The 22,836-nt window shown below is 37.0% G+C and overlaps 1 protein-coding gene across 1 annotated transcript in view; it reads left to right on the top strand.

Annotated features, from left to right (window-relative positions):
- Window positions 1–2,640: 2,640 nt before the first annotated feature.
- The window catches only part of TMEM182 (transmembrane protein 182), a 54,134-nt gene continuing 33,938 nt past the window's right edge, over window positions 2,641–22,836 (top strand). The window contains exons 1-3 of the mRNA XM_047069175.1: window positions 2,641–2,646; window positions 3,753–3,852; window positions 5,516–5,614. Coding sequence (XP_046925131.1) covers window positions 2,641–2,646; window positions 3,753–3,852; window positions 5,516–5,614 — 205 coding nt within the window. The remainder of the gene's footprint in view (window positions 2,647–3,752; window positions 3,853–5,515; window positions 5,615–22,836) is intronic.

Here is a 22,836-nt window from a genome sequence, read left to right as displayed (position 1 = left end):
TCAGCCAAGTGTCCTAATACAAATTGATTTTTATTTTATTTTAGTACCTGTTGCATGTCAAGCACTGTGATAAGCACTGGGGATAATGGAGCTAAAGCAGTTTAGTTTCATGACGTGAGAAGTACTCTGTGATATCAAATAGATGCACACAAATGAATGGTGGAAATAATTAGATTGCTTACTCATAATTGATTTAATAAACACACATTTTTATAATGATGCTTATGCATTTTTGGATAAACCAGAAATGGTGAGAAAATGTCATTAGTTGATGGACCTAATCCAGAAAGATGATTTTTGTGTGTGACAAAGACCAAAATTGAGATGAATTATAACAATGACAAAGTTCCACACTCCTTCCTGCTTACTTAAAAAAATCTAGTTGTTTGTATGTGTGTATGTTTGTTAATGTGTGTGTGTTAAAGATTTAGTATTGATGCATAGATGTTTACCATAAACCTTTGGGATATAAATAAAATAAATAAAATCCTCATGAAGAAATTCCTCCTCCTCTCCAGAGAGCAGTGTTGGTGTCTATGACCACAACTACACAACCACACTGACACTGGGAGAGGGGTGGGCTGGGAAGGAGGAGAATGTGTCCAGGTTGGCCCAAAGCTCATTATTAAACCTCTATGTACTTCATTCTAATGAATCACTTATTTTTTCCCACTAGGGCATGAATTCCTCAAGGTCAGGGCCTATGTACTGTAACCTTAATGTCTGGCAAAATGCCTGGGCCCTCACAAGTTCTCAATAAGCACTTCTTCAAGATGTATTTTCTCCCCCCACCCCCCCAAAACCCTTAATTTGATCTGGTATTGCATTAATTACCGAACAGCATCTGTATTAGTCTCTTATTGTTGCTGCAACAAATGAATAAAAAATTGGTGGCTTAAGGGGCGCCTGGGTGGCGCAGTCGGTTAAGCGTCCGACTTCAGCCAGGTCACGATCTCGCGGCCGTGAGTTCGAGCCCCGCGTCGGGCTCTGGGCTGATGGCTCAGAGCCTGGAGCCTGTTTCCGATTCTGTGTCTCCCTCTCTCTCTGCCCCTCCCCCGTTCATGCTCTGTCTCTCTCTGTCCCAAAAAATAAATGTTGAAAAAAAAAATTTAATAAAAAAAAAAAATTGGTGGCTTAAAAGAATACAAATTTACTATCCCTACAGTTCCAGAGGTCAGAAACCTCCCAAATCAAGGTGTTGGTAAAGCTATGTTTCTTCCTTAGTGGGGGAGGGGCCCAGGGGGAATCTGTTCTTTCCTCTTCCAGGCACTAGAAGCCAGCCACATTACTTGGCTTGTGACCCCTTCAAACCAGCAACTCTTTGACTCTTTTTCTTGCCACATTCCTTTCTCTGCCTACTCTGTTAGAAGAGATTCTCTACTTTAAAGGGTTCATGTGATTAGATTGGGCCTACCTGTGTAATCCAGGATATTGCCACATAACCTATTCACAGATTATGTGATTACAGTTAGGATTAGGGTGTGGACATCTTTGGGAGACTATTATTCTGCTTATCACAGCCTCCAAATTAGAAAGGTGGTGGTATTCAGGTGCTAGGCTCTATGCAGAAGATTATACTATGCCTCACTTCAATCAAATCCTTGAAGATTTTAGCAAAGAAGAAGAATAACAGGGAAATTTGGAGTTGTGCCAACCCTTAGGATGTTTAAAAGAATAGGATGTTTAGCTTAGAAGAAAAAGACCTCAATTTAGGGGTCCAGTAGCAGTTCTGGTTTGAGGAGGCTTGGGATGACTGCTTCTTCATCAGAAAAATACCAGGAAATTCTGTCACATGACAGAAGATTGCACACCTGTGCTATGCAATCTTAGAGGACCAAATAGGATTAATACTGGAAACTTTAGGAAAGCAGCTTTTGGCAGAACTTAAGGTTGGGCTGTGTGGACATTCCTGATGTCTTTCAAGACAGCAGGCTAGAGATGGCATGGCTCCATGCCGTGGGGGTTCTTACAAAAGAGATTTGAGCATTAGATAAGGAATCAGCTGAGGTGTTGTGTTGAATTCCATTTAGCCCTCGCAGCCACTGATTCTGTGACCTAGAATTCCATTCATGACCTTCGGGTACCTCTGACTACATATAGCCAGGACTGGCGAAGGCCCTGCCTCCCTACTGAAGAGTCATCTTTTGCCCTCCGTGGATCTGTATTTAAGGATCTGTCCCATACCAAGCAGAAGTGGTGAAGGAAGCTGGTAGAGCTGATGCCTCTTCAGAAGATGCACTAACTCACATTATTGTTGAGAATATATATTTAGAAGGAAAAACCAAAAACAGTAGCCATAGAGACAGTACAAAGTTTAAAATGCTACACAAGTACTTAAAAATACTCTTGTATACTCAGACATGAAAAGAAAACAACAATAGAGATAAGGCATGGAGAAAGTATAGATTCATGAGGTGGTTTGTATCAGAATCCAGGATGTTTTGACGAAGTTGAACATTTAAAACGAAGGAAACAAAAATAAAGAGTAGACCAGATTCTTTCATCTTAATCCAGACAACAATATACTTTGGGACTCTGTTTTTCTTCGGTTCACTTTAGGGATGGTTATTTGGAGTAACTTGTACAAGATATTGGAGCTGCTGTAGAAAGTGCTGTTTTTATGTCAATAGTGTGGGTAGCATGAAGGTACTTTTTTGTACTTTAAATAGCCTATGTTACTTTTTTCTTGATCTTTTAAGTATACATCTGAATGTCTAGGTTATACACTTGAGCTGTACTCCATGATACGTTAGACCACTTGACCTGCAGATTATTTTGTATCCCTAAAGTATCCAAAAGGAATTAAGAAATTAATTACAACTTTAATTATATCCAAGAAAACTCTTTGTGGTTCCTTATAGCTGTTCTTTATCTGTCTTCAAAGAGAATCTTAAGTGTCTTTGGCTTTGGTGTTGTAATGGTCATTCTAGACTGAGGAGCTTGTTCAGACACTTAAGACTTTGGGCCAATACTGCCAATGACTTCATACCACTTCATCTTCTTTCCACTTCTATGGATTACCCAACAGCAAAAATGGTCATTCTAGCCAGCCCCTGATATTCCTCTCTACAGTCAGGGGAAGGTCAGCTATTTTTTGATCCCCACGGGAGAGAGACAGCTCCTCAATCAGTATCCTAAAATAGCTGGCCATTCTCAGCTGCTGGGCTGGAGTCCCTCCAGGGGAGAGCAAAGGGAATACAAATCCACCCACTGGGTGCGAGTGAGAAGTCACCAAAACATGAGCTAGGAGAGGCTTCTAAAGAAGATCCTGCCTACTGAAAAATCTTTCTTATTTTTCTTATTTTTTTTTAATTGAGAAGCTACGTGTCTGCCATTTTTTTTAATTTCTAAGTTTATTTAAAGGGAAACCAGTGGCTTGAAGATGAGACTAAATATTGCCATCTTCTTTGGGGCTCTCTTTGGTGCTTTGGGGGTTTTACTCTTTTTGGTGGCTTTTGGATCGGATTACTGGCTTCTTGCAACTGAAGTGGGGAAGTGTTCAGGTGAACAGAATGTGCGTTTCTTCTTCCAAATACTGATGTACTTGGTAGGGATGAGGGTAGCCTTATGTATCCTCTTGAAATCAGAGAATAGTGGTGGAGTGCCTATTTCTTCACAGAAGAGATAGGTAGCAAGCTACTGACCATCATTATTTGGGATAAAATCCATTGTTGTAATATTTTCCTGGATGTGATAATTTAGGTTATGTGCTTTGTGTTGATGGCAAATTACTTTCTTTGTGTCCTGTACAGATAGAGAATGTCACTTTCCACCATGAAGGATTCTTCTGGAGATGTTGGTTTAATGGGATTGCGGAAGAGAATGATTCCAGTATCTGGAAGTTCTGGTACAGTAAGTGCAATTTAGCTTTATTTCCCCTCGTCATTAAAATAAGAATGAGAAGCTTCTTATTTAGTATAGATCACTTACAAATAGGATTGGATTCTTAAATGTAGAATCCTGATAGAATGTCTTCAAAAGATTCATGAAGTGATTCTTTTTCAGTAAGTAGAAATGGCTATATGAATAATTATTTTATTTTCTAACCTAAATAGGGGTCTGAATATTTATGGCAAAACTGAATTATCTTCTGTTTCCTTGCTCATATTTAAAATACACTCACCCTAACAACAACAACAAAAAACTAGGTATTACCTATAGTATTTTTCTTGTCTATTATTGCTGTGTCTGTTATTGCTGTGTTGCAAATAAATTAGTTTTATTTTTGGCTATCAACCCTTTAAATGTCAAATTTAAAAATTAAGATATAGAGATCAGATATTTTATATTGGTGGCTTTAAAGTTAAAAAATATCTTTTTTTTTTGTTTGTTATAATGAAACTTACTTACCAGCAGCGGTGGATGAAAGCACACTGTTTGGGCTTTAACCAAGGTAGTGGGAATTATCAAGAAATGCCTGGCTTCTGATGTCTGTGTTCTCTCATAGAAACTTGAGAGTTCCTTTTTGATGTAGAATAGCTTCTTAAAAATACAGTACATTCTTTTCACTGTATTTCCTATATTATATTAATCTCTGAAAGTAAATTCATTGAAAATAACTAGCTTTTATCTTATTGCATTCAACAATAAAAGAACTATTTATTACCCTCAAGGTTATTGTAGGTTGAAATTATTAGTCTCCTTATCCAATACTCCTGTGATATATCAAAATATGGCATTTACACACTAGTCAAGATTATATGATAAAATAATATATAATAAAGAGATGAGATCTTGGAAGACGTAAGCAAGCTGACAGCAAGTTGGCATATGTGAAAGGAACAAAGTAATGATGAAATGGAATTTTGCAAGAAATAGTTGGTAGGCTATCTTGTAGTCCTTTTGGAGAGGAGAATGAGCATGGAATCTGCCAATGAAAAGCATTCAGACTCTGGCAGAGTAAGTCAGACTGTGCAAGAGGAAGATTTTGCCAAGGACTTAGAGAAAGAAAGAATATTTCACTCCTCCTTAAAGGGTACACAGTGAAAGCTTCAAGTTTTCCAACAACATAAAAGTTTTTTTCTTGTGTTTTCTCCAAATACTAAAAATGCATTTAAATTATTAGCTTGTACGACCTATCATTTCCAGCTTTTCCCTAAAAATAGAATATAGGATACATTTTATATTAATCAGAGCTGACAATGGGTAAATCTAAGTTTATTAGAGTTTTAAAACAATTACTTTTTGAATACTATGTGCTAGGCATCATGTTGGGAACTGGAGAATATGGCTGTGAAAATAAATGAAGTGTAGTGCCTTTAATCTTAAGGTGATATTAGGGGCATTCCCAGCATTGAACTATGTCATGAACTAGATGTTTTGGATGAATCTATTTTCCAGGTCCCCTGAGCTGCTTGATGTGAGTTCCCCACCCCCCCACTCATCAGTTCTCTGAATCTGTTGCTCCCACCCACAGTTTATTTAACTTGTGTATCCCAGGTCCTGTATGTCTCTTGTTAGGAAGTATTCACTCAGCATCTCAATAACAACTACCATCATTTGCTCTCCTTCCTAGCCAATCAGCCACCGTCCAAGAACTGCATGCACGCTTACCTGTCACCATATCCCTTCACGAGAGGGGAACACAATTCAACCTCCTATGACTCTGCTGTTAGTAAGTACCTTTGTCTAGAGAATGCCTCCAAGAAAGACTTCCTTTTCTGAAAAAAAACTAATTTAACATATATAATTTCAACATTTTCTCTGGAATCAATCTGTTATATATAAATAATAAAATACCATTTTTAATACAATATTTATAACTCTAATAGAATATAGCTCAGAGTTAAAAGTAAAGCCATTGTAACTTGCTTGCTGCTTATAAAGATTTTTTTTTTTTAAGTGTGTCTTCTGGTGTGGAAATAATGATGTTTATTAGGAATAACTGCTTCTTGTGGGTTTAACAGACCTAAAGCTAGTCTTATAATGGGAAATATTATAATCCACACCCTGCTTTAAAAACATAGTTTTTGTAATTGTTACACATAAGAATATGATTATGCTACTGGTTTCCTGCAAAATGACTGGACTTCCTTATATGTGATATCTCAACGAAGAATAGTCAGATGTCATTAACTGAGAGTCGTGATTACCGAGTTCCTTGGTATTTACATCCTCTTTGTCCTATGGAAGGTACACAAACTTAGTTGGTATGGAAAATATATCATATATACTTAAGTGTAGTTTTATACAAAGTACAAAAGCTCAATATGACAACTTGATTCTCAGCTGGTTTCATGAAGTTTTTAACAAAGGGTGTTTCTTGTAATCTTAAAACTAAGAATTGGTTCGTTATTTACCAATGTCATAAATAAAGACAAAAAAATATTTGTTTTTTTTCAAAGAGAGTAAGCAGCATATTTACTTTTCTGAATAAACTTATATTAGTAGTCCCCAGAGAATCAATAGGAGATATATAGGTAGGGGTGGAGGTTGGGAAGAGAGAATGATGGATGGATGGATGGATTGATGGAGAGATTTTAAAGAATGGGCTTATGTGATTGTGGAGGCTGGCAAGTCTAAAATCTATAGGGCAAGATTTCAGGCTGGATAAGAGTTGCTGTTGTAGTCTTGAATCTGAAGCCTAGAAACTCTGGTAGAAGTTTTTCTTCAGGTAACCTCAGTCTTTATTCTTAAGGCCTTCAACTGATTAGATGAGGCCCACCCCCATTATGGGTAGTTTAACCACATTAATGCATAAAATTAACCATTGCAAATTATATGCCTTATAATTTTAAGTTTGTCAAAGGATGTAGCATTTGCTCATATGACACAATTAACATGACACTTTATGGAGTGGAAGTGGGGTCTGAATAGCAAATGAGATAAGCTGTCATACAGCCATGCTTATCCATCATAGTCGCTTGTGCTTAAAAGGGCTCTGGCTTTTGGCCTTGAGAACGAGCGGTGTGAATGTTCCTTCCCATTAATAACTGCAAAAGGTGCTTCCATTTGTCAAAGCATTTTGCATTGTGTGACATGGACCTTTTCACTGATAAGAGAAGAGATGACATAGGAGAGTGTATAAACTATTCTGTCTCACAAAAAGTTGCAAAAAAGGTATCCCTTCCCTGACATTCTTACTTTTGGAAAATTGACCAAGAAGTAGCAGAGTAGAACAGGGTTGGCTTTCCACAACATTAGGTGTTTGCATAGCTATTAGTGTTCTGTTGATAACTCATGTATATGTTCAGGTCCTGTGATGATCGGATAGGTATCATGGGCGCTATATATGTTTAAATGAATCTACATATTTGAAGAGTCTGTAGCTCAAGGAATTAGCGGAGAACTTGAAACACAAGGTGACATGATCTAAACATAATAATTATGATGGAGGTGGAGTGTACGTGCATGCCCCCAAAATTATACTGCAATTACAGTTAGAATCATTATGTAGCACTGCATATAATTACTGTGTCATTTTTGGATCTAATGACAAAACCATATTCCAATTTTTTTTTTGTTTTAAATGATCACACTCCCCTTGGCTCACATATTGTAACTCCCTATTCACTTTAAGCAGCTTTATCAAACATTTTAGCAAACGTGACCAAGACGGGAGGAAGGATGTCCTACAAAGAAACAGCTTATACACATTTCATTTACATTCATAGTAACATACAATGGTATCTGACATTATATTTGGGTGATTTTTTTTATGGTTCCCTTATCTAAGAGAAGGGCCATCGATATCGTGAGAAAGGTTTTATCTGACTGAAAAGTGAGTGTTTCCTAGTTAGTGAGGCTATCTAGTCTTCACCAGACCCCATATGTACTCTTGGGTTTCATATAGCCTCATAATTATCAGGCATTATACATTTGCCAATTTATCTTGGGTAAATTCAGTCTTGTTTGTAAAAATTGGATGCATTCCAGCCTGGCAAATATAATTGGTAAAATAGCTTTGTATTTTCCTTAGTTTTTGCAGTTACAGTTAGCCAGTGTCGAAATCAGTGAAAATAATATAGCAGCGTTTGATTGTTCTGGAAAGACTATTTTACAATCATTGAATGCTACTGATGAAATTGTTCTATTTCATAATATGGAGACTGAAACTCAGAGGAACCTTGTGACTTGGTTTTCACACAGCTGATCCTTGGCAGAACTAATGCAAAGGTCCAAGTCTCTGCATTTTATTTATTGATAATCTTATTATAAACTACAGTGAATGAAAAGGCAAATCTTAGTATTTGCCATTAAATCTTTCTAAGTATGAGTTTTTTAGTTGGATCTCAACAAAAGAGCAATTTTAAATTTATGTTGCCTTTCTCTCCTTTTCTATCTGATCCTGACCTGTGTATACAGTCAGGTCTAATTCAGTGTTTCCTTTATTTATTTTTTGTCTCAAGTACACATTCTAAAATTCAATTATGCTCAACTTTAGTTATTTGAATGGTTGCCCAAGCCTAGAGAAGTTTTGAGGTAGGATTGTATACTTTGACTTCCTTTATTTTTTTTTAATATTTTTTTAATGTTTATTTATTTTTGAAGGAGACAGAGACAGAGTGTGAGCAGGGAAGGGGCAGAAGAGAGGGAGACACAGAATCTGAAGTAGGCTCCAGGCTCTGAGCTGTCAGCACAGAGCCCGATGTGGGGCTCGAAGCCATGAGCTGTGAGATCATGACCTGACTTGAAGTCAGATGCTTAACTGACTAAGCCACCCAGACGCCCCACTTTGACATCCTTTAAACAATTCTATTGCCTTTTGATATCTGTCAGAATTTAGATTTTCTGGTTTGCTTCATGACTAAACTCAATAACAATTCATTTATTTGGTATCATTTGGTGATGATGTATAGAACACAGATTAATTTTCAAGATAATTCAGCTCTTGAGTGAATTAATAATTTTCTTGCTATCCCCATAGCCTTTGGCCACACCTATATCAAAGTGCTCATTGCATGTAACTGCAATTGTTCACCTTAGTTTCTTTATTATTTGTTGGAGCTCCCTAGAGACACAGGATGTAACATACTCATATTTATACCCCCAGAACCTAGTATAGTGAGTGGTACTTAGTAAGTGCTTAAATATTTCTATGGAATGACTAAGTGCAAAAATTCCTTGGCCTTCTTATTCAGCAGAATATATTGAACATGATGTGTCCCTTCCTTCATGAGTTGGAACAAATGCATACATGATGGCCTTCTTTGAGTTCTTCAGAATCAGTGTTTGCCCTCCTGCGTTAGGGCCTTTGTACCTGCCGTCCCTCCTCCCCAAATGCTGTTCCTCTTTTCCCAACCCCTCCTCCCTTCACTTCTCTAACAAAGCAAGCCCATTCTCTGAGCTAATACATACTTCAGTTTTCTTTCTTTGTTTTTTTTTTTAATTTTTTTTAAATGTTTATTTAAATGTTTATTTTTCTCAAAAAATGTTTATTTTTTGAGAAAGAGAGCATGAGCAGGGGAGGAGCAGAGAGAGAGGGAGACACAGAAACCAAAGCAGGTTCCAGGCTCTGAGCTGTCAACACAGAGCCCAACATGGGGCTCAAACTCATGGACCACAAGATCATGACCTGAGCCAAAGTCGGATGCTTAACCAACTGAGCCACCCTGGGGGCCCCATACATCAGTTTTCTAAGGAAGCCTTCCATAGAGGTAGTTTTTGATATCAGATATAATCTTTAAGAAAAAAATCATAGAAAAGGAGGTGGTAAAATATCAATTATATTTAGGAGGAGAAAAAATAAGCAAAGGCAGCCCACAAAGGAGAAAGAGAAAGAAGCCTTGAGAAAGAAGCTGATGAGCAGGCTGTCAACACTGTTCCAGGGGCCTGTGGGTAGACAGGAAGAGTCTTGGGAAGGAGGTGGTGTCCCTCAGTGACAAATGCAGAAGCAGAAAGGAACTGGATAATACTGATAATGCAGGGGTTCCCATGGCCACTCATAGCTGTGCCTACTGAAGGCTCAGCTACAGAGGCCCTCAAAGGCTCTTTACAGGCATCTCTTTCTAAATGTAAACCCACAATGCCCTGCTGGTTTGGCCTGAGACCTGAGGCCTTCTGCTCTGTATCCCATTCCTGCTCACTGCCTGTTCCCTCAGATGGGACCTGAGGGCCCTGCCCTCTTTCCTGGCAATGCCCTTCCTCCTCCAGGAACCGTTCCATTTTCCTGCACATTTTGTCACCCAACAGTCCTCCTGAGGGCCTAGCCCTATCCCAGGCTTCTTCCTCCTTCACTTGTCCCAGGAGAAGAGGTGAGAAAGCAGTGATGCTCATAAAGGGGCAGAGCCACAGAATGATGGGGGCATGAAACCTCATACAGGGTGGTTAGGGGATGGGCAATGAACAAGTTGAGACCTTTGTGAGGAGCCAGCACTTGGACTTGGAGTAGCTCCCAAGAGTACACATTTACAGAGAATACTAAGTCCTTATAAAAACAGTCACACACACACACACACACACACACACACACACACACACACACACACCATCTTGCTTTGCTATGCAAGGCAAAATAAAATATAAATACCATATCTGACAATTTTATTTCTTTAATATTTTAGATTTGAGTCTAAAGTTAATGCAAACACTTACATAACTACGAAGGCACATCAACACACCTGAGGCACCTGATTTCATTGGGATGACCTCCTGCTTCCAGACCAATTATGCTTCCGTAGCTGGGTCCTATTTACAAATTTTCCCATGTTCAATATGGTGAATCTGGACGTTGTCTTAAATTTACCAAATTTCCTTCTGTTCTGCTTTAGTTATATAGCAAAAAAACATACATTGTAAAATATAATGGAAATCAGTTCCTTTTTTCTTTTGTTTTGTTTTTTGGTCAAAAATGTCAAGTACCTAGATATTTAGAAATACCTTGACATTCACTCAATGTGCTACTATTCATTCAGACATTTGGGATTACACAGCCACAGCCACAGACACAGCGTGATATTACGGGGTGACTGCAGTTCCCGATTTCTGGCTGACTTTTCACCTGTGACCCAGTGAAGGCTCCCCTGCATTCAGATCACAGGGCACTCATAGGGCAGCTCGCCCCGTCTTCCAAAGCTGCAGGTCATGAGGATACAGTTGGCTTTCAGGTCGAGGTCCCAATATCAAAGCTGTAATTAAAAATCACTTTTTCAGAGGGTGTTTTGTGTTCTCTACAACTGATTCATGGACATCTAAGGATTGATTGACAGCTTATGTGACATCCCTGCACTAATGCGGGGAGATTGCCTTCTGAAAACAAGACTGTGTGGTTATTTACCATAGTGTGGCTTGACTTTCCTTCATGGAGGACAGGCTCTAGCCTCTACAGAGGCTTCTGGTGATAGCTATTGAAATGTCAACCACACTCAGAAGTAGAAATATTCTCCAATCATAGAGAATCTCTTGGTGCCTTGGCAGTATTGACATTTGTGGCCAGATAATCCCAAAAAAGGAGCAAGGATCTGGTCTGGGTCTCTCTCATCTTTAAATATTACCATTTCTACTCCAAGTTGTGGATCTTGTCATAGAAAAAATATTTACTAGTTCCAGTGGAAAAAAATATCAAATGACTGCTGTAGGCTGGGCACTGTTCTGCAGGCTTTAGTGTCAGCCCTAAACTTACACTTATGGAACTTTCATTATGGGGGGAGGCAGATGACAAACAAAATAAATCAGTTAAGTACTTGGGGAGAAATAAAAGGGGGTATAGTGTGTGTGGAAGCAACCTCAATATTAAATAAGGTGACAGGCCTCATAGCGAAGGTGATGTGTGTTTTGAGTTGGCCAGCCCTGGTTGAATGGGGCTCTGTCATCCAGCTAAGCTGTCATGGTTCACAATCCTTCTTTTGAGGCTAGGTGGATGCTGTGCACAGAGTACTTAGCAGTGGAGCCGGCTTGTGGTAAGGGTTCTATGGGAGTTAGAAGCTGGGCTTTCAGTCAGTGTATCTGTGTTCACTACCTGAAGCCACCACTTCCTGCCTCTGGCTTCTTTATCTCAACAAAACTCCCTGCACTTGTTTGTGAAAGGGAAATTAGTATAGTATCAACTCACACAGTTGTTAAAATGAGAATAGGTAAAAATACAAATGCTTAGCAGAGTAGTTGCTATGTAGTACTCAATAAATGTCAGCTATTTCTAGGGCAATACGCCAATTTAGAGCACTGATGATAAGTCCTCATGAGGGCACGTTAATTCCTCATGGCTTCTCCCTAGTGAAATGCTCCAGCTCTCTGGACTGTGTGTGTGTGTTTGTGGGTAGTGTGTGTGTGTGTGTGTGTGTGTGTGTATACACATGTGTGTGCGTGTGTGTGCGCAGTGACATCAAGCATTTGGTAGAGCTCTGGCAAAGAATAAGGGCTTCAAAAGTGGCTTTCCTCATCCTAGTACAAGATACTTAATATTACCATCTGTAATGGCCAAGCTTTGTCACTTTTTATCTAGTAATTTTGATTAAAATTCATTCAACAAATATTTATTGAGCACATACTATGTGCCAGGCATTGGGTTCTGGGGAACAGCAGTGCACAAAAACAGATGGAAATCTCTGTCCTTGTGGGGCTGACAGTCTTGAGAGGGGAGACACACAAGACAAGATAAAATAAGTCAATTTTATAGTATGTTGGAAGATGAAAAGTGCTCTGGAAAAGCATGACACCTGAAAAGAGGCTGGAGACTAGAAGCTGGCAGAAGTGAGGGTGATAAAAACTCTGTAATGTGCTAAGAAGAAAGCTTGGCTCTGAGAAAATGATATTTAGTGGAGACTTGTAGAAAGTGAGGGAGTGATCTGTGTGATATCCAGAAGAAGAGTGTTCCAGATAGAACATGAGATGCAAAGGCCCAGAGGCTGGAACATGGCTGATGTGTGCAAAGAGCACAAAAGAAGCCAGTATGGCAGGAAGAGATTGAGTGAGTAGAGAGTAGAGGAGATGATCAGAGAGATGGTGGGTTCAGGGAGAGGTTGGGCCAGTGTAAAGACCTTGGCTCATGTTCTGAATGAGAGAAGAAGGGGGCTAATGGATGATTTCGACCTGATTTGTGTCGTAAAAGAATATCTCCGATTATTGCATTGTTAACAGACTAGTCAAATGTGGAATCAGGGGACTAGTTAGTTAGGAGGTTTGCTATATTTCAGATGGCTAAGAAAAAGATATTAAAAGGTGAAAATTTGTTTGAATCTGCCATGGTCCCTTAAAATTGTTTCGAACCAGTAAGAATATCTATCAGTATCATTAGCAAAGCACAACACAACAAAAAAACTCTTATGTCCAGGCTGCTATATACCTTAAAATATCAGTCCTGGATTCCAGATTTTCCCTTTTTTTAAATTTTAAAAAAGTATTTTATTGTAGAAACTCTCAAACATAGTAATTATTAACATATTTTCTAATTGAATGATCATTACTGTGAATTTTGAGAGTTCTTTGTATATTCTAGGTATAAGTCATTTATTGAATACATAGTTTCCAAACATTTCCTCCCGCTCTGTAGCTTTTTTCATCATCTTGAAAAGACCTTGAAAACAGGTCTTTCACAGAGTAAAAGTTGTGAATTTTTATGAAGTTCAGTTTATGGAGTTTTTCTTTTATGGATCGTGTTTTTAGTGTCATCTCTGAGAACTGTTTACCAAACCCCAGGTTCTGAAGTTTGTCTCCTCTTTTCTTCCAAAAGTTTTATAGTTTTATGTTTTATATTTAAATCTATGATCCAGTTTGAGGTACTTTTTGTATAAAGTGTATGATTTATAATTTTTCAAACATGTGTCCCATTTCCCTAGCACCATTTTTTTTGTAAAGACTATCTTTCCGCCATTGAATTGATTTTGCACACATTAAAAAGTAGTAGGTCATACTTGTGTTGGACTATTTTTGGATTATGTATTCTGTTGCATTGACGTATGTGTCTGTCCCTCTGCCAGAGCCACACCATCCCGATTACTTCAGCTGTATCTTGAAGTTGGGGTGAATGATTCCTCCTATTCAGTTCTTTCTTCAAAATTATTTTAGCTATTCTAGATCCTTTTCCTTTAAATTAAAATTTAGGATAGTTGTATCTATATCTATAGTAAGCCTTTCTTGGATGATAGAATTGCCTGTATCAATTTGGGAAGAATTCATTTTATTATGTTGAGCCTTCCAAACTGTGAATGCAGTATATCTTTCCATTTATTTAGATCTTTAATTTCTTTCACCAGCATTTTGTAGTTTTCAGCTTATGCTGTTAGATTTCCATCTAAGTATTTAAAATTTTTTTAGAAATTAAAACTGCTATATATTTTAATTGTGGTTTCCATATATTTATTGATAATAGGAATATAATTGATTTTTAATGTGTATATTGTATAGTGAGACCTTGCTGAATTTACTTAGTAGTTTTAAGAGGTTTTGTATTTGTTTTTTTGTAGATTACTTTGGATTTTCTACATAAACATTCATGTCATTGGCACATAAACCAGTTTTATTTCTTCCTTGCTTATTTATATACCTTTTATTTCCTTTTCTTACCTTGTTGCATGGGCTGTAACTTCCAGTACCATGGTGAATAGCAGCAGAGAAAGAAGATACTTTTGCCTCATTTCTAGTCTTTAGGAGAAAGCATTCAGTATTTTCTCCTCAAGTATGATGTTTGCTATAGGCCTTTTTTTTTTTTACATACATTCTTTATTAACTTGAAATTCCCCTCTATTCCTTATTTACTGAGAGTATTTATAATAAGTGAATGATGAATTTTGTTAATTTTTTTGCATCAGTTGATATGATCACAATTTTTTTTTTTCCAACGTTTATTTATTTTTGGGACAGAGAGAGACAGAGCATGAACGGGGGAGGGGCAGAGAGAGAGGGAGACACAGCATCGGAAACAGGCTCCAGGCTCTGAGCCATCAGCCCAGAGCCCGACGCGGGGCTCGAACTCACGGAACGCGAGATCGTGACCTGGCTGAAGTCGGACGCTTAACCGACTGCGCCACCCAGGCGCCCCGATATGATCACAATTTTTATTCTTCTTTAGCATACTAATATCACATATTACATTTATTGATTTTCAAATATTGAACCAGCCTCTTACCATTGGAATAAACTCCATATGGTCATGATAAATAATTCATTTCATATATTGCTGAATTCTATTTGTTAATATTTTGTAAGGATTTTTTCATTTGTATTTATGAAGGATATTGGTCTATAGTTTTCCTTTTTTTAACTCCTTTTTCTGGGTTTAGTATCTGTGTAAAAATGATTTCATAAAGTAAATTGGGAAGTATCTTCTTCTGTATACAAGAAGAGATTGTGGAGAATTGGTGTTAGTTCTCTTTAAATGCTTATGTTTGATAGAATTCACCAGTGAGATAATCTTGACCAGGAGATTTAACTTTCAGGAAATTTAAAATTATAAATTCATTTTACTCAATAGTTACAGGGCTATTCAAATTATGTAGTTAACATTGTGTGATTTGTGATGGTTTGTGTTTTTCTAGGAATTGGTTCATTTCATCTAAGTTGTAAAAAAATATATATAGAGAGAGAGTTGTTCAAAATATTCCTTTATTATTTTTTATGTATGCTGTATCTGTGGTGATATCTCATGTTTCATTCCTGATATTGGAAACTTGTGTCTTATTTTTTCTTTGTCAGTATTGTTAAAACAGTGTTAATTTTGTTGAACTTTTCAAAGATCCTGCTTCTGTTTGTTTGTTTCTTTGTTTTCCTATTAATTTTCTGTTTTGAATTTCATTGATTTCTGCTCTTTATTATTTCATTCTTTCTGATTGCTGTAGGTTTGTCTTGCTCTTCGTTTTGAAATGAAAAATTAGGTTATTGGTCTTTTATCCTCTTTTCTAATATAAGCATTTACGGGTATAGATTTCACTGTCAGCACTGCTTTAGCTGCTTCCTACACTTTTGATATGTTTTATTTTTCTTTTCATTCAACTCTGTGTTGTCTCATTTCTCTTGATACTTTATTGTTTGACTCCTAGATTATTTAGAAGTGTGTTGTTTAGTTTCCAAAAGTTTGGAGATTTCCTTTCAATCTTTCTGTTATGAATATTCAGTCTGATTCCCTTGTGATTAAAGACCATACTCTGTATAATTTAAATTATTTTAAAGTTAATGAGATTTGTTTTGTGGCCCAGGGTATGGTCTATTTTTCTCTGTATTCCATGGCACTTGAAAGAATGTACTGCTGTTGAATGGAATGTGTTGTGAATGTCAGTTAGAGCTTATTGGTTGATGGCATTGTTGAATTCTTCTATATTCTGACTGATTTTCTGTCTAGGTTTTCTAGTAATTGGTGAGAAGGGATATAGAAGTCCCCAGCTATAATTGTGGATTTATCTACTTCTCTTTTCATATGTAGCAGTTTTTGCTTTACATATGCTGCTCCTTTTTTGTCAGATGCATACACATTTGGTGTTGCTATGTCTTTTTGGTAGAGTCACCCTTTTATCATTAGTTAATGTTGCCAATAATTTTCTTTATTCTAAAATCTATTTTATCTGATATGGATAAAATATCTCCACTCCTTAATTCTTTGAATTAGTATTTACATGGTATGTAATTTCTCATTTTTTTTTACTTTCAATATTTCTATATTATTATATTTGAAGTGAGTTTATACACAGCATATAGTTGGAAGATTTTTTTAATCGAGTCTGCTAAGCTATCTCTTTTCAACTTAAATATAATTTTTTAGAGAAATTTTAGGTTCACAGCAAAATTGAGAGAAGGTCCAGGGGTTTTTCATTTACCCACTGCCCCCACACTTTCAGGCTTCGCCCGTTATCAGCATCCCCCTACCAGAGTGGTACATTTGTTACAACCGATGAACCTACATTGATACACCATAATCACTGAGAGTCCATTTTTTTACCTTAGGGCTTACTCTTGATGTTGTTCATTTTATGGGTTTAGACAAATGTATAATGACATGTATCCATTATTACATTATCACATAACATTTCATTGCCCTAGAAATCCCGCATGCTCTGCCTATTTACCCCTCTGCTCCACCCCAACATCTGGCAACCACTGATATTTTTACTGTCTCCATAGTTTTATCTTTTCTAGAATGTCACATTGTAGGAATCATAGAGCATGTTGCCTTTTCAGATTGGTTTCTTTCACTTAGTAACATGCATTTAGTTTTTCTTCATGTTATTATCATGTCCTGGTAGTTCATCTCTTGTTAGCACTGAGTAGTATTTCATTGGCTGACTTCACCACAGTTTATTTATCCGTTTACCTATTGAAAGACAACTCCGTTGCTTCCAAGTTTTTGCCGTTATGAATACAGCTGCTATAAACATCTGCATGCAGGTTTTTATGTGGACACAAGTTTTAATACCAAGGAGCATGACTGCTAGGTAGCATAGCAAGTATATCTTTCATTTTATAAAATACTTCTAAACTCTCCTGCACAGTGGTTAAAACATTTTGCATTCTCACTAGCATTGAGATTTCCTATTGCTCCAATCCTCTCTGGAATTTGATATTGTTAATATTCTGAATTTTGGCCACTTTGATAGGTGTGTAGTGGTATCTTGTTGCTTTAATTTGCACTTCCCTAATGACAAATACTGTGGTGCATCTTTTCATAAGCTTGTTTGCCATCTTTATATCTTCTTTGTTTCTCTTAAGATCTTTGTCTACTTTTTAATTGAGCTTTTTGTCTTCTTATTCTTGAGTTTTAGGAGTTCATTGTATACTTTGGCTCACAGTCATTTATTGGATGTGCCTTTTGCAAATATTTTCTCCCATTCTGTGGCTTGTTTTCTCATTTTCTTGACATTGTGTTTTGCAGGAGAATTTTTTATTATTAAATATAATTTATTGTCAAATTGGTTTCGGGGCGCCTGGGTGGCGCAGTCGGTTAAACGTCCGACTTCAGCCAGGTCACGATCTCGCGGTCCGTGAGTTCGAGCCCCACGTCAGGCTCTGGGCTGATGGCTCAGAGCCTGGAGCCTGTTTCCGATTCTGTGTCTCCCTCTCTCTCTGCCCCTCCCCCGTTCATGCTCTGTCTCTCTCTGTCCCAAAAATAAATAAACGTTGAAAAAAAAATTAAAAAAAAATTGGTTTCCATACAACACCCAGTGCTCATCCCAGCAGGTGCCCTCCTCAATGCCCATCACCCACTTTCCCCTCTCCCCACCCCCTATCAACCCTCAGTTTGTTCTCAGTATTTAAGAGTCCCTTATGGTTTGCCTCCTTCCCTCTCTGTAACTTTTTTTTTCCCTTCCCCTCCCCCCTGGTCTTCTGTTAAGTTTCTCAGGATCCACATATGAGTGAAAACATATGGTATCTGTCTTTCTCTGCCTGGTTATTTCACTTAGCATAATACCTTCCAGTTCCATCCACGTTGTTGCAAATGGCATGATTTCATTCTTTCTCTTGGCCAAGTAGTATTCCATTGTATATATAAACCACATCTTCTTTGTCCATTCATCAGTTGATGGGCATTTAGGCTCTTTCCATAATTTGACTATTGTTACCACTTCTCGGCCTTTTGGCTAAGGTCAAGTGCATAATTTGGCTATTGTTGAAAGTGCTGCTATAAACATTGGGGTACAAGTGCCCCTATGCATCAGCACTCCTGTATCCCTTGGGTAAATTCTTAGCAGTGCTATTGCTGGGTCATAGGGTAGATCTATTTTTAATTTTTTGAGGAACCTCCACACTGTTTTCCAGAGTGGCTGCACCAGCTTGCATTTGTATTTCCCTGATGAGGACGGACATTGAGCATCTTTTGCGGAAGAATTTTTAATTTTAATGAAGTTGAGCTTATCAAGTATTTTTTTCATGGATTGTGCCTTTGTGTTGTATCTAAAAAGCCATCACTATACCCAAGGACATCTAGGTTTTCTGCTACATTCTAGGAGTTTAAATTTTTTTAATGTTTTACTTATTTTTAAGACAGAGAGAGACAGAGCATGAGTGGGGATGGGGAAGAGAGAGAGGGAGACACAGAATCTGAAGCAGGCTCCAGGCTCTGAGCTGTAAGCACAGAGCCCAACGCGGGCTCAAACTCACAAACTGTGAGATCGTGACCTGAGCTGAAGTCAGATGCTCAACCGACTGACCACCTGGGTGCCCCTAGGAGTTTTATAGTTTTGTGTTTTACTTTTAGGTCTATGATCCATTTTGAGTTAATTTTCATGAAGGGTGTGAGTTCTGTGTCTACATACATTTCATTGCATGCAGATGTCCACCTGTTCCAGTAGCACTTTCCTTGCTCCATTTGTCCATTCTTTGATCCTTTGTCAAAGATCAGTTGACTATATTTATATGCATCTGTTTCTGGGCTAAATATTATGTTCCATTGATCTAAATATGTCAATTATTTTTTCATTACCACACTCTCTTGGTTACTATAGCTTCATAGTAAATCTTGAACTTAAATAGTATCAGTCCTCCAACCTTGTTCTTCTGCTTAAATATTTTGCTGGCTCTTCTTGGTCTTTTGCTTCTCCATACAAACTTTGGAGTCAGTTTATTGATATCCACAGAATATTTTGATGGGATTTTGATTGGGATTGCATTGCCTCTATAGACCGAGTTAGGAAGAGTGACATCTTGACAATACTGAATCTTCCTACCAATGAACATGGGATATCTCCATTTATTTAGTCCTTGGATTTTGTTCAACAGTGTTTTCTGCTTATCCTCATATAGATCTTATACATATGTTGTTCAATTTAAACCTAACTATTTGATTTTGGGGGTGTTAATGTAAATGGTATTTTAGTTTTAATTTCAAATTTATTTTTTCATTGCCAGCATATAGGAAATCAGTTGACTTTTGTGTATCAATCTTGCTATAGCCTTGTTGTTATTAGTTCCTGGAGTATTTTTTTTTTTTGTAGATTATTTTAGATTTTCTTCATAGATGATCATATCATCAATGAACAGAGTTTTATTTCTTCCTTCCCAATCCTTATACCTTTTATTTTATTTTCTTGTCTTACTGCATTAGCAAAGACTTCCAGTGTGATTTTGGCAAGGAGTGTTAAAAGGGAACATTCTTGAGTATTAGTGGAATAGCTTCGAGTTTCTCATTGTTAAATATAATTTTAGCTGCAGGATTTTTGTACATGCACATTATCATTTTAAGGAATTTCCCCTCTATTCCTAGTTTCCTGAGAGGTTTTTGTTTGTTTGTTTGTTTTGTTTTGTTTTGTTTTTTGACCATGTTTTATTGGAATTTGTCAAATGCTTTTACTGCATCTATTGATATGATCATGTGATTTTTCTTTTTTAAGCTTGTCGATGTGATGGATTATATTAATTGATTTTCTTAATGTTGAATCAGCCTTGCATATCTAGGATAAATCTCACTTTATCATGGTGCATAATTCTTTATACACATTGTTGGATTCAATTGGCTGATATTTTGTTGGTAATTTTTGCATCCATGTTCATGAGAGATATTGGTCTTTAGTTTTGGTGTTAGGATAATGTTGGCCTCCTAGAGTGATTTAGGAGGTACTACCTCTGTTTCTATCCTCTGAGATATTGTAGAGATTGATAGACTTTTTCCTTAAATATTTGGCAAAATTCACCAGGGAACCATCTGGGCCTGGTCCTTTCTGTTTAGGAAGATTATTAACTGCTAATCCCATTTCTTTAATAGACATTTGTCTTTATACGTTGAGTATTGGCAGATTGTGTCTTTCAAGGAATTAGTCCATTTCCTCAATATTATCAAATTTGTAGGCATAGAATATTTCATAGTATTCCTTTATTATCCCATTTTTTGGCTGCTTATTAATTTTTTATTGAAGTGTAGCTGACAGTGTTATATTAACTTCAAGTGTACAACTTAGTGATTCAACATTATGAAGTGATGAGTATGATAAATCCAGCTATTTTTACTGCCCTTTTACTGTCCTTGCAAAATGTACTGATGTTCTCTCTTTCATTTTTGATATTGGTAATTTCTGTCCTCCTTTTTTTTGTTAGACAGATTGGCTAGAGGCTTATCAATTTTGTTGATCATTTCAAAGACCATCTTGGTTTTGTTGATTTTTTCTATTTTTTTATTCTATTTTATTTTTTATTCTATTTTTCTATTATTTTATTCTATTTTTTCTGTTTTCAAATTAATTGATTTTCATTATAATTCTATTACTTCTTTGCTTTTGCTTACTTTGGATTTAATTCACTCAACTTTTTCTAGTTTTTTAAGGTTGAAACTTAGATAAATGATATTAGATCTTTCTTCTTTTTTAACATATGCATTTAGTGCTTTAAATTTCCCTTAGGCACTGTTTTCTCCGAATCCCACATATTTTGGCAAGTTGTGTTTTCATTTTCATTTAGTTGAAAATGTTTTACATTTCTCTTGATATTATTCTTTGACCCCTGTGTTATTTAGAAGTGTGTTTTTAATCTCTATATATTTTGGGATTTTCCAGTTATCTTTGTTATTGGTTCTAATTTAACTCTGCTATGGTCTGAGAGAAGACATTGTTTGATCTCTATTTTAAATTTGTTAAGGAGTGCATTATGGTCTGGAATGTGGTCTATCTTAGTGACTGTTTCATGTAAGCTTGAGAAAATATGTATTCTGCTCTTGTTTGGTGAAGTAGTCTATAGATGTCAATTATATCCAGTTAATTGATGGTGTTGCTGAGCCCAGCTATGACCTTACTGATTTTCTACCTGTTGGAGCTGTCCATTTCTTATGGAGAAGAGTTGAAGTCTCCAACTGTAACAGTGGATCCATTCTTTTCTCTTTCAGTTCTGTCAGTTTCTGCCTCAAGTAATTTGGCACTCTCTTGTTAAGCACATACACATTAAGGTAAAGCTGTTCTTTAATTAGTGTATTTATGCTCTTTATATTTAATGCCATTATTGATATGTTAGGAATTAACCCTGCCATTTAAATTTTTATTTTCTCTTACCTTTGATCCCCACCCCCCGCCCCAAAGAGAGCGCAAGCAGGGGAGAGGGGCAGAGGGAGAGAGAGTGAGAATCTCAAGCAGGCTCCACGCTCAGTGTGGAGCCTGGTGTGGGCCTCCATCTCACAACTGTGAGATCATGACCTGAGCCAAAATGAAGAGTCAGTCGCTCAACCGACTGAGCTACCCAGGCATCTCAGTTCTGTTTTTTTGTTTTGTTTTGTTTTAATTTCTCTGTTTTCTTGTTCCTGCCTTACTATGGGTTATTTAAATTTTTTTAGAATTTCATTCCATTTTGATTTATCTATAGTGTTTTTGAGTATATCCCCTTTTTCTACTTTATCCCACTTTCCAGACCATCCATTGAGTTTTTATTTTTGGCTACTATATTTTTTCATTCTTAAGATTTTCTTTTGTTTCTTCTTTATATCTTCTATTTCTTTGCCAAGATTTAATTTTCTCTTCAATTTAATCCCTATTTTCTTTAAGACATTAAAAAAATTTTTTTAACACTTATTTATTATTGAGAGATAGAGAAAGACAGAGCATGAGCATGGGAGGGACAGAGAGAGGAGGAGACACAGAATACGAAACAGGCTCCAGGCTCTGAGCTGTCAGCACAGAATGCAATGCAGGGCTTGAACTCACAAACCGTGAGATCATGACCTGCATCGAAGTCAGATGCTTAATCGACTGAGCCACCCAGGCACCCCAAGACATTTTTATCATGGCTCATTAAAAATATTCATTAGCAAATACTACCATCTCCACTCTGTCTGTTGGCATCTATTGACTGATGTTCTTCATTTAAGTGGTGATTCTCCTGGTTCTTGGTATGACTAGACATTTTTTTTTTCAACTAAAGCTGGAGTTTGGGGGTATTATGTTATGAAACTCTAGATGTTTTGTTTTGGTTGGCTTTTTTGGCACAGCTTCTGCAGGAGAAGGGATGGGTACTGTCTCAGGGAAAGTCAGGCAGGAGCAGAATTCCAGGTTCCCCACTTAG

Source organism: Lynx rufus, unplaced genomic scaffold (assembly GCF_022079265.1).
Source record: "Lynx rufus isolate CCGP_SWC_20201006 ecotype Redwood Valley unplaced genomic scaffold, mLynRuf1.p SCAF_8, whole genome shotgun sequence".
In the NCBI taxonomy this organism is placed as follows: domain Eukaryota; kingdom Metazoa; phylum Chordata; class Mammalia; order Carnivora; family Felidae; genus Lynx; species Lynx rufus.
Note: the sequence above shows the minus strand (reverse complement) of the source record. Positions and strands in the feature narration are given on the sequence as shown.